This window comes from Cuculus canorus, chromosome 3 (assembly GCF_017976375.1).
Source record: "Cuculus canorus isolate bCucCan1 chromosome 3, bCucCan1.pri, whole genome shotgun sequence".
In the NCBI taxonomy this organism is placed as follows: domain Eukaryota; kingdom Metazoa; phylum Chordata; class Aves; order Cuculiformes; family Cuculidae; genus Cuculus; species Cuculus canorus.
The window spans coordinates 103,326,776-103,340,340 of NC_071403.1; the positions used below are offsets into that span (position 1 = coordinate 103,326,776).

Consider the following 13,565-nt stretch of genomic DNA (forward strand, 5'->3'; position numbering starts at 1 on the left):
TCATTCAGCTAAAAGTATTACTTTATTATTCATTCCTTAATCATAGGTTGTTAATAATTACACTAAGCAAACGTAACTGCACAACTTCAGCACAATGTGAGCCTTGACTTCTCAGATTCTAAGCACAAATACTCATGTAAATAAAAAATATGATTTTTTTATTAGAATCAAGGCAGTTAATTGATTATCCTGATTCACTATGAACATTGTTAAGAAACAACAACAACAAAAAAATCATTAAATGAACCTTTAACTGAACTGCTTGTAAGAAAGAAAAATATATTCCTATCACTCTCTGCTTTATATTACGAGCAAACTGGCTGCTCCTAGAACAAGAAAATAGGTTGTGGAAACTCACGACAGCGCTGAGTCTGCCCCAAGATGGTAGCAACCAGTTACTGTTTTGTAGGTATCCACCAGACCTGTGTGAAATACACATCTATTCTGCATTACAGCACCTTGAGGGAGATCTTATGAGAGATGCTGTGAGAGATCACAGCAATTTTAAGTTGTGCTCTACAGATTCCTGGTTAAACTGAGCCATAGGAATCATACCTGAAGTGAGCTAAGCATCAGTAGAAAAAGAACTTTAACAGACTCAGGGTGAAAGTAAGTTGTATTTCATCATGGAAAGAAGGCATTAAGTTAGAATGGAAGGAGTTGTAAGGAAACAGAAAAATGAGATGTAACATCCTGCAAAGTAAAATAAATCAAGTTTCTAACACAGAACAAACTGCAGATGGTGACAAGGTGGTTAAGAAAATAAAATCTGCAGAAACTCAGCTGTTTTTCTGTGTTTTCAATTCCACATTTCCAAAAATCAAAATGTAACATTTAATAAATAGATTCCAAAACTGTAGTCACAGTGGCACAATAAGTAGATATTTACCCAAGACAAACATGCATAGGAGCTCTGTTTTTTCAGCATTAAGTTGCAAAACAATTGGGCCAAGAAATTAAGGAGAAAGAATCTGAAAACTGTGTCAGCCATGGTAAATGGCTTCAGCTTTAACAGCTACTGCTATTTTTGGTGGACACATAAACATGCCTCCTTTATTACAAAAGTGCTTTGAAACTGACCTGGAGATCAGAAACAGACCAGGGTTCTAGGCACTGGGCCACATTGAATAACATCCCAGCTGGGAAACTACATCTGGGGGACTGTTTGTCCCCGTGGCCTGTTTTCTCTTCTGTTTTTCCCACAGATGGCTGCAGGTTTTGCAGTGCTAGTGTGCTTTGTTATATCAGTCGTGTCACACCCCTCAGGAGTAAACAGCATAGGTACACACCCAAGATTAGGTATGGTAGAAACAGTACTTGCGTTCCTTTTTCTGACATAACTGCCTTGTCCTGAAACCAAGATTGATTCTATTTTAAGTGGCAGAGGACATCTGCAACATGCAGCAGCTTCCCAGGAGAGAAGAAATCAGTGGAGACTTAGTGGATTGAGGATTTATTTTTGTATAAATCCCAGTGCTGGAACAGAAGTGGCAAAGCAGTAGGCAGGCAATCTCTTTTTTTTTTTTCCAGAGGGCTTCTAATCTACACTGATATGTACTTGCTAAATCTCCTTCTTATGGTAAACTACCATTCTAGATCACTAATTTGGCTGTTCATCTGGAATTTCTCAGGTACTGAGCAGTCCAGCTAGGGTAGCAGCTGCCAGGCAGCCAGAAATCCTGGACATGAAAATCAATGTACATGCAGAATGCATGCAGGATGACACTGAGCAGGCTTTGTAGAATTGATCTGGGCACACATCACCCATTTGACACCTACAGAATGTGCTGGATGGGTGGCACAGTGCCCAGCTGCACATAGACAGCATATCCTGAGCATGTTAGATTCACTGGGCTGCTCAGATTTCCATCTGTGAAGGAAATCTGGGACCCTTAGTATTTTAATGCCAAGAATTGATGAACATGTTAATATGTTAATGTTTTCTGGGAGCTTTCCACATTAAAAAAAGACTCTGATGAAATAAATTAATAATAATAAATAAATAAATAACAAAAACCAAATTTTCTTATTCTTGAAAGTTATGTCTCTCATCACAAAGAACTCGGTGTAATGTTTAAGGGCAATATATAACACTTCCATAGGATGAAACTCTTGTGAAATAAATAAAAGCACTTGAAAGACCACGTCATACCTGTTGCATCATTTCTAGACCAGGAATGAGAAAAGATTTAAAATTAACCACCTTTTAGATGGAGGGCAGTCCTAAAGTGGCTGTCTGAGTGCACAACAATGGATTGCTCTCAAAACCAAAGAAGACTGAACGGCCTCAGTGGTATAAAGCTTAGTGAAATCGTGAATGCAGTTCAAAGAGGCAACTTTAGAGACCTCAAAGGGGAACTGTTTTTCAATATATTTTACAGTATGAGTGATATTATTTGTCTTTTTGAAACAATTACTGATACATCTAATACTTGTTGCCCCTTATCAACTAAAACAAAACTAAAGCCAAATGTAGGAATCTTTTCAGAATTCTATTGTCAATCCTTACACAAGCAGAACTCAAACTGACCTCAGACAGATCTTTTCTTCAGTGATGGTTTCAAGATTTCAAGTTCTGTGGACTTTGAAGGTCTCTGCTGAGAACAGCAAATCATACTAAACTACCTGAAGAATGAAATGCTGTGGAATGATATTATTGAGTTATCTGTTCATTAAATCTGCATACTGAATTCATTTATTTATGAGTTGTTTGCATCTCGTTTGAACCAGATTTGCCTGTGGAATGTAACCTTTCTTCCTGGAGTTTCTCAATCCCTTTCTAAGCCAAATCTCGCCAATTTTCTTCTGCACTAGTAATTTCCTGTAAAATTAACCGACCATATATATCAGATATAAGTCTGTGTAAGCACTTGATGCTTTCTGGAATTAAACTAGAATAGTGAATTATACTAATCAGCAGCTATGAATTCTCAATGCTTATTTCCATAAAAAGAATAAGTATCTTGGAATATTACACTGAAGAATGGAATGCATTTCAAAGCACAGTAATTTCTCCTTTATTATAGCCTCACTTCATGAACGGCTGAAACAGTGTCCAGCAAGCTAATGTCCCTGACTGAAAACATTGATACTGATATAAAATCAACAGATAATACTACCAATAGTACTGAGCTTTAAGAAAGCAACTCACTGATTTTGATGATTTTTTTTTTTCATATAACAAATCATCACAGCATCTTCATTTCATTTAGGTTCCATGTAGAGCATGGAATTTTTCTTCAACAGGAAAATTCCATCCATCCCAAGCACATATACATCTTTGGCAAAAGTTTTTTGCTCATGCATGACTTCCCTCAATTCTTTCAGTCCCTACAATTATGGCCTAAAATATGCATAACTTCCCTAATATCGTACTTGGGATTCTAATTCTTAACTATGTGATTCTCATTTTTCAAAGTAATTTACTGCCTGCATGTGAAACTAAAAAATTGTAGGTATGCAACACAGCAAACAGGGTGCTCTCAGACCACCTCTGCCTGAAAAACACCACTTCATTTCATTACTTATCTATGAAAAAAAGATTGTTTTCAGTTCCCTTCAGAAAGGTGTGCAGGAATAAAGAAAAACCTTGTACAAAACATTCTTACTTGGTAGTTTAAAAGTAGGTCTACATGGCTTATCCTGATGGGGAGGTAGAGTGACCATAACAACATAATTTTTTCTGTAACTGTGTATAGAGAAAAAGATGATTGTAAATTCAGGTTTTACATTATTTAGATTCTGATTAGGTTTTACATCTAACCTTGCGTTCACAGTGTGAAATACAAGGCAGTGCATCAGAATCAATATTACTGAGCGCTGCTATTGTCTTTCCTCCCTTTCCTCCACTCCTCACAATTTCAGTGCAGCACTCCATTAACTGTGATGTGTAAGGTCAATTATTTGAACAACCTGCAAGCAAAATGAAGACTTTTCAATAATCTTGCTTTGCAATACTAGGACATGCCCTCACTAAAGATTATAATTGGCTTTGGTATCCTATGATCATGTGCACTAAAATCAAACTTGAAATGAGGCAGAGCAATGCAACATCTCAGCATTCCTGTGGGTATAGATGCATCGTCAACATCATGAACACATAATCCACCCACCTACCCCCTTTCATTCCGAGAGTGCCTGTTTCCTCACACAGTTATTACTCCCACATGGGTCTGCCCTTCCTCTCCTACTTCAGTCATAATGTTAGCTGGTTTCTGGACAGACTGAAAACAACAGCTGCTTTCCTTTGGGCATTAAATACCATTTACTATCCTTTGTTTTCCTTTAGGAAAAACCTAAATCTAATAGTGGTATAAATACCCCCAAATAGACACAGATTTATAGGGATGAACTGGAAATCTTTACTTAATCTTAAAAGCATCTAACATGTAGCACATTCTTATATATAGGCAATATTTTTATAAGAATAACATTTCTGAGTGAATATATCAGTTTAATTTACAATGAAAATGGTATTTTTAATCCCCTCAAGTCTAATTTGCTGTGTGATCAATGTAGTAGCAATTGGGCCTTTTTGTTGTTATTTAATGCTTTGCAGTTTATTCAAATGTAGATTTCTTACTGTCAGAATATTTTCACATAGAATGTTCTTGATAATAGTGTAAACCCATTTCATTGATAACTGCATTCCAGATATAAAAATCCTGCTAACCCTGATAAAGAGAGAAGTTTTGACTTCAGAAGTTTTATCTTTGTTTCTCACCATCCAGCTATACTTTGTGGCAATAAATTAAATTAATTTTATCCAACTTGAGTCTGTTTTTCCTGTAATGGTAACTGGCAAGTGATCACTCCATCTTTATCCTGACCCATGAGCTTTTTTTGCTTACTTTCTCCACCTGTTGTGCTGTAGAAGGAGAGTAAGAAAGCAACTATATAGGTTTATAAGGTTGATCCATCACAACGCTCTAGGCACGCTCACTCATTTTTTCCAAGAAGAAATTATATACCTTCACTATTCTGAAATCAAATCACTGAGTTTTCTTCAGCAATACCAAAAGGAACTTTAGTTCTTATTAGGGACTCTCATTCAAAAGCGAGTGCTCAAAATCACAGTGGCACAGAATGTTTTTTCACAAGAAAATAACCTTTTTTTTTTAGCAAGTGGAATACACTTTTTTTTAAGTTCTTAGTGTTGGATTAGAGTGGCAGAAATTTACCTGCATGTCAGTGCTGGGCCACTTTCTGCTTCTCCTGTGCTGGTTACAGAGTTCTCATTAGTTCTCTGACCTCTCAACTATTTCTTTCCAGTTTTACTCATGTTGGTTTTCTATATTTGTCTTTTAAAGTCTAATACTTGGTTGGCTTCCCCAGTCATATGTAAACAATTCTGAATAGTTCACTCAAACCAATACAGACATGTCTACATGTTCAAAATCCATATTTTGTTTCTCTCTCTATTGATGGTTTATTTATGTGGTGTATTGACTTTCAAAGAGAATTGCCCCTCAGTGCTTGCACCAAAGCCCTCAGTTCCTTTATTTGTTCCTATTCAGAGGCTTGTGTGGTAATGCAGTAAACACTTAAAATCACCTGGCTTAGAAAATTTCTCTCTATTTTTCTTTTTCTTCTTTTTTTTTTTTTTTTTTTTTTGTTTTGTTTAAGAATCAGAAGAAGACAATAAAATTCACCTTCTTATTTCTAGGAGGTCATTGTGAAAAGTAATCATTATGAAAAATCTAAGACATAGATATTATTTTGCATAAAAGTAATTTAAAAATCTCTGCATTCTCTGCAGTGCTATTGAATACAAAAGCAGAGAGAATCCAGGAGTATGTGGTATAGCCGCAAAGAGGCACGCTAGCCACAATGTCTCATTTCTGATATTATAGTCACTCTACACTTAAACTCCAGCTCAGACATTGTTTTGCTTGATCTTTTTACTCAAGCAGTAAGACCATCAAGAACCTACCATGAAAACCTTATTGCAAATTTATTTTTCCAGCCCTAACTTCCTGATGTTTTTTAAATGCTAGTGTAGTTGAGAAGTGATTGGAATATTTTGTGTACTTTTTACTGCAAAACACTGATATTTCCAAAGTAAGAATGAAAGGTATTTATGACATAAAAGTTACAGCCAGCTGCTGTCACTACCTCAAAATATACTCAAACTGAATGAAATGGACTCTATGGCCTTTGTGGTGCATAGTTTTATACCATTAAGTGTAGCTTAGAAATAACAGAAACTGATATTAATGGAATCTGTCCTTAATTGTGCACAGCAAGGCAGCCAGGAATGACTGAGGAAACTGAAACAACAATAAAAGTAAATTAAAGATCCAGTTGCAGGCCTCAGATGACTCCTATTTCTCCTACCACATTTTCAGTAAATATTTGGCAGGTTAGTAACCTTAGCATCTTTAATGGTCTTATGGGTATGTACCCTATGGTGAGATAGACTTAACCAGAAAATCGTTTCAGGCTGCTAACATATATAATCTAGTGAAATTGCATTGGTTAAGTGGAATAAGCCAGAAAGTGTCATACTGGATGCAAAGACTTAATAATTGTCTGAGAAGTGCTAATGGGTAGATTTATTGACAACTATGATCAAAAGAAAGCTGAATAGGAGAATCAGATGGATGAATAAAATATAGTAGTTATATTAACCAGGCTGCTAATTTTCACATGCTGCAAAAAGTTACACAGAAAGACTGAAGGACTGTACAACACGATCACTCTCAAGCCTCAAACATTAGTGTTTAAAAACCAGCCTCACAGATCAGCAAATGGGTACCTATAAAAGAATACAACGTGGATGGAATCTCTTACTTACACAGTAGGATTACAGTATGAACTAAATTAAAAGACTGCTTTTATTTTACTACTGAAATTTAAAAAAACAATTGAGAGTAATGAATTTAATTTTCAATTTGAAAATGTATTCCTTGTAACTGCATTTTATATGCCAAAACAAAAAGTCTAATTTTGGGCAATTTTTTTAAGAACTATGTAGAAATGTCTTGTTTGACTCTTAGAGGAGATATTCAATATTCATGTGGACTACAAGCTATCACAATTTCCTATAGGAGACCTATAAGCGCGGACCAGTTCAGCACAATACTATAACTATTTTGTTATACGGCTGCTTGTTTTGTTCAAGGAATCAGTTTGGTTTTTTTAGGTTGCATACGCACATGAATACACACTCAGGTTTTTGTATCTTTCATGTGTTCCTCAAATATACTTCATTGTTTCATTTCTAACACTAAAGAACTTAACCAAAACCAAATTTTAAACTAGATGCTTCTAATTGCAGCAAAATCCATACTCTCCTGCACTATAGATATCAGAAGTTTTGTCTGACTTCCTGGGGAAAAACTCACAGCAATTCAGTCCAGGCCAAGGATTTCTTTTAGATTTTGCTGGGATCCATAGAACCAGAGTCTTGAGAGGCTACTTCTACATTGTTTTGTTATATTATTTCTGAGAGCTGCTGCAGTGGACTCCTGCAAATTTCAAGGGACGTACAGACAAGACAAGTCTTGTCCTGACATGACATTACAAGTGGTACCTTGAGGACCGACACGTGTCCAACCACTTTTTGTACCGTTTCGCACAGCATTCAAACATTTGTTCTCCTGCTAAGACATCTGCAACAGATGTAAGATATATGTAAGGTGGCTGCTAGACTCCTGTATACAAGCAGCACAGTCACAGCCTCGGGCACTGAGAAAGGTGTACTTGCACGTGGCTGCTTATTGCTGGTGTTCACTATGCCTGCTCCAAAATGGATTTCAGATTCAGTAAGAGAAAGAAATTTGACATTTGGTGCCGACTTCAGATCTACTTCATTTAGGCCAAGAAATCTCTTAGGCTTATCACAGATGAGTGAATCTAGGAGACAGAAGTAAATCAGGACAATGTGGAGTTTGAGACGGTGGCAGAGAAAAGAGGTTGCATCCTGATTTGATGGCTCATGTACAAACTTGTGCACACTGCTGTCCAAAACCTGCAGACATTAGAGGTGCTTCCTGTTAGTTGAAGAATAACATGCATTGTCCTCCACAGTAGGTTTAACCTGTTTTTTCCAAGTTTACCAGGGAAAAAAGCCTACTAGGAAGGATATAAGTGAGCTTATTTGGACACTGGAGAGACTCATAGTTGCAATGCGGGTATTGAAATTCTACTTGCATGGGCCAGTCTGTGGATATCCATGCACAAGTTCTGTACTGGCATCTATGTTCTGGCCAGCCTGCAGGAGACAAATGAGACTACTGAAAGAAGGCAAGTTGATCCAAGTGTCATTTTTTACAGAAATAAGCCAGTGTTCAGAACACTGCTGCAGCTGGGCTCAGCACCTGATGTCTCTGATTCTGGATTCCTTCCAAATGTCCTTTTGTGCTGTGGTTTGAAAACACAGTGCCAACATGGCTGAGGCTTTCCACAAAGCTGACATTACTTTAAATATACTGCATAGTATCTCTTAGGGACTTGTGGCGTACCCGAAGGTGTTTGGGAGGGGAATCTGGCAGTAGATACTATTCATGACCACAGAGAATATAATCACAGCCATGATGAAAGTACAGAGAACTTGTCAGGAGTGCCATGAGAGTTTTGTCCTTTCCCAGAAATCAAATGCTGTTATAATACTAAAAGTGATGATAATGATTTCATTGTCCATGTCTGTGCTAGTGATGCCCAAAGAGGAAGGAGACAGGAATGGAGAGCAAGTTCTGTACCACTGGGACTGGATGCTATATTACCTTTAAGTCTAGTCCCCTTCCTTACCTTTAAATTTAGTTCCCTCTACCTGGAAGCTTGAAGAGACTTCATTCACCTGAATGTGTGCATACAGGGGGACACAAAACTGGTCTCCAAGGACTTTAGGGACAGAGGACAAAACTGTGTTTCACATCTCACAGAGAGCCTGGAAAGCCAATTTTAATTAAAGAAGCTGCAGGTTTGGAATCAACAGAACTCAGGTATCTATCTACAAGTGATTTTTGGCTTTGCACAATCTGAAACTGTTGAGGCCCTAAAGCAAAAAATGACAAAAGCCCCCACCAAGCTGAGGGACTCCTTGGAATAGCTCTAATTAATCTACACAAAGGAAATGCAGAAGGGTAATTCAACAATGAAATCTTCTTTTATCAGAAGCTATGTAAATTTATAGATAAGTACAATTCTTAATCATAGTTATCACAATTTCAAATGATGGGTTTTGATCCTTTTGTCCCAAAATAAAACTCAGAAAACCCAATGTTAATACCTTAAGTTCTCCTTTCAATAAATTTCAGACATCCTGTCAAGTAAAGAAAGAAATTGTTTTTCATATTATAGTATTTGAAATAATCAAAACTGGTACATAAAATTATTACTGCTATCTTCAACTAACAATTTACCTTATTGGAAATCTTAGTAATGCACTGACTTGTTTGTTTTAGAAACTAAAATCTTGAATTGCTGTAATTTCATCAGCCAAAAGATAAAATGTAGTTGAAATATACTCACTTATTCTATCTTTCTCTTCATTTAGTTTTTCTCCAAGGCATTTAGCTTCGGCAAACCTGTCAATGCAAGCACAAAGATACAGAATTATTTTGGAGAACAACTAGTTAAACTAAAAAAATACAGAATTACTAACAACTACTATTTGATTTGTTAGTAGAACTAGTTGGAAATCATTTTGTATGAGAAAAGATTGTCTGGTTTAAAGGAAATAATTTCTGAAAAAAACCTCATACATCAAATAGGTTTACTAGAGAGACAAAACAAATTTATTTGTCTTTTTAGGTTTTAAAACTTATATTATTTCAGTTCTAGCACTGGATTCTCTTAAATGTTCATGTTACACTACAATATTAATTTTAGTATGCCACATTACTTGTATTGTTTTAACATACAGCTACATAAAAGAAAAAGAAAAACAATCCAAGAAAAATCAAACGTTTGAAAGTATTAAACTTTTGCTCTCCAAGAATTTTTGAATTTCAGCCTGTAATTTGCCTATTACCAACGATCAGTATTTGTGCTGTGTGAAAATGTACATCCCAGTCACCACGAAACCTCTCAAACAGAAATATAGGAAAGTGTGAAAAATTTAAATTATTCTGTTCTTCTACAGGTAGTTCCTACGTGAATGCAGACTTTCAAGTAATATTCAGCTACTGCTCAAATACAGATACAAACCAAAGCTAGCCACGTAAAGTTATGCAAATAGTAAGAAAGATGTAGGCTGAGAAGGATGGAAACAAATCAATGAATCAGGCTTTGGAAACTCCCCTTTTTTGTAGTATGCAAATAGCTAGACCTTGAATCAAAACTGGAAATGAGATTTTTTTAAACTGAAATTCCCACCAGCTACGTTTCTCAGTCAATTCACTGACCACTTCTTCATTATATTCAAACAATCAAATTTTCACATGGTATGTAAAATATTATAATGATTAGAAGTTTCTTTTTTTTTATCTTGCAACTGTTTAATGTATATCTTCCTTCTTAGGATATGTGTTACATGTAAGCTCACCCTTAAAAGCCAGCTGCCCACAGAGCCTTAAAAATCTGCTTATATTCTCTATGTTCTCTACAGTCTGCTAGAATTTGATGCCTTCTCCTTTTGTGCTTTTTTTTTTTGGTCAGTTTTCTAATCTTTTCCAGGAGTTGCTGTCATAATTATTCTCTTACACTTATTTAACTCAGTACTATACAAAACTGTTTAGGAAAAATGGCATACATATCACGCTTTCAAATGCCAAGCGTATTCTGCTGTAGAAATAAGAACAGTCAATTCCACGTACAATGGCAAAGTCTGAAAAGTCACTAAGAGAACTGAGGCTTGTTCAAGGAAATATCCATTGTAATAGTCTAACTAGTAATAGTTTAAAATCTAGAAAGATGATTTTCTGCGTTGTGACATTTTTTGTGGGACATTATGCTTGACATGAAATTCTGAGTTGTTACTTGAATGTGTACAAGTTGAACCTTGCTGAATGTGGAGGCAGAACTGTAATATATAATTGTTAAGCAAACCTTCATCTGATCTGGAAGATTCTTGGTCTAGCCAGAGTAACTGAGGAAACCCACAAATTATATTTCTGTCTAACTCAAATAATGGCAAAACAGAGTCAAGAAATATGACTTTCCCCTGGGGAGGCGGGGTTTGGAAAATTGCCCCCCCTCAGCTAGTCCACTTCCCTGTAAAACTGAAACAAGTCAGAATTTCAGGTGCTCGCATTGATATCTGCTCACGAACATTTGTTTTAAAGGCTGAATTCAACATGACTAAAAGGCTGAAGCTGAAGGGTTCCTCAGCACTTACTGTTTCTTACATAAAGAAGGCAGAAGACTTTGAACAATCTATGAGACTTTATATAAGCTTTTTACACTGGTGTTCACTTAGAGCAGCCAAGAAGACATTGAAGATTCTATAAAGGTCAAAGGGAAACACTCCAGAGTGCCTCTCTCTTTCTTTCTTGCTGCTATCATAAGCCAAATGCTAAGTTCATCAATTACTAAGTAATTCCTGAGGCAAATTTCCTGTTGTCTATTGACTTAGATTCATGTTCACAGAGAGATTTAGTTGGACAAGTTGAAGACAGCTATCTATCCAGCCCTTACTCACAGGTTACTGCCCATAGTTGAATGAGCCATGCATTTGTTTCTAAAACACCACAGTTTAAAAACTGGCACAGTATCACAAACTGCAATTTGGCATTAATTTACAACAGTCCAACAAATTCCATCTGTGACTATGAATTGTAGTCAAACAAAATAAACCATATAAAGACATAAGATTTGACATTAATATTGAAAGGGAAAAGGCTATTTCTGATACTCCTCTAATAAAAAGGTGACATTATCTAGCATAAAGGTGATATTACTGTGCATAGTGTTGAGCGAACAATTATATTGTTAGATGAAAACAGTTTATTTGTATCCTACACAGAGACCACTCCATAGAAAGTCTGAAGTTGCCAAATCATGGAAAATATTTCATGATGAAACCCCAAAATGAATTTAGACACTAATTTCAGTGGAACAAGCATTTTTGCAAAGTTTTCACTGTTTGAATGCTAATGCCAGTAACTAAAACCCAAACATTTTGAAAAACAAATCTCTAATTCTTAATACATACATATAGGACTAACTCAGAGGCTGTCTAATAAAAGAAAGGAGGCATTTAGTGACTTAGATGAACATTTACTCATTTTTAATTATTAAAAGTTACAACAAGCGACCTAAGTGAAAGTAATCCTTTCCATGAAACCTATCCAAATGTACTGAAAAAACAAGTTAGTGCTAACTAGGCTGAAACACAGAAAGCAAGGAAATAAGAAAGTGGAAAAATTAACGGAGAACAGCAAAATGGAAACTAGAGTTACATCATATCTATAGGCTTGGTAGAATTTTAGCAATGGAAATATTGACAAGGATGGTATTTAAAAGCTTGGTGCAGTATACAATACTACATTGGACTGGCTCCGCTGGGAAGATTTCTTGTTAGTAAATTTAATGAGAAAATGAGATGCGTTTTTCTCCTCAGAGAAACAACGCTGAGAGAACATAGTTTCATTGAGAAACAGGATATTATTAAGTTCTCCAGAAGTCAAGTATAGGAAGCCCAGATTACAGAAATCTGATTCTGCCTGGGCATAAACACAGATTTTTTAAGCAGGGCAGTAGTTATTAATGTACAGAAGAAAAATGAAGAATAATTTTTTTGTATTACCTGCAAACTAAGCTGTAGAAGATCGTGATCTTTAAGTTCCAACCCAAACCAGTCTATGATTCTATGATCTTTTCTATCTGACAAAACCACTTCCCATAGGCAACTATCCTAATACAATAGCTTGAATCTACTGTCTTTCACTTGAACAGTAAGTCAGTAAATGAGCCTCAGAGAGAAGTCATCCATGGTACTGAGTTACATTACTGAGCTACTGCCCCATAAAGAGCTCTGAAGTACAAAGTGAAAAGCCTTATGTCTGAAATGGTATTTCTTTTACATATGTATTTTTTTTAACAAGACAAATGTTTTTCAGTATTTGATGTAATTATTCGCTTACATTTGATTGTTCATACATGGGTAGTTACAGAAAAAAATATTTGTATATGTATAACTATGTATATTTACACCTATATGAATAATTTTACTACCCAAGCAACTTCACAGCTGTTCTTCCAACAGGGCTCACTGGAAGTTCACCATTCAGTTAATATAAGAATGACATAATTAGCAAGCCAAGAAAATCTACATAAAATACCCAAAGAAAAAAATAAGACAGCTTAAAATAAGTAATTTGTGAACAAAATACTGTTTGTGGTATGACAGAAGTGGTTATGCAACTATAAACAAAATTATTAACATGAGAGGCCTACATATAATGGCAAGTTACAGTAACCTTTAAACATGTGGTGTCCACACACTTCTTCCTGTGCAATTTGAACCCTGGCTGCGTATCAGAGCTTTTGTGTAACTGCTAGTTCAGAGTCTGCATTCCAAATTACAGACTGGACTTGATGTAAATCCATTTTAATGAACTCGGTAAACTTGGAGCTATAGGCATCTTTGCTAAAAATCACTGCAAAAAGCAGGGGAAAAC

The 13,565-nt window shown here is 35.9% G+C and overlaps 1 protein-coding gene across 5 annotated transcripts in view; it reads right to left on the reverse strand.

Moving 5' to 3' along the window:
* KIF6 (kinesin family member 6) overlaps positions 1-13,565 on the reverse strand; it is a 157,065-nt gene that overhangs the window by 43,231 nt on the left and 100,269 nt on the right. For all 5 annotated transcript variants that reach the window (XM_054062612.1, XM_054062613.1, XM_054062611.1 and 2 more), the window contains one exon: positions 9,475-9,530. In XM_054062612.1, the coding sequence (XP_053918587.1) occupies positions 9,475-9,530 (56 nt within the window). The remainder of the gene's footprint in view (positions 1-9,474; positions 9,531-13,565) is intronic.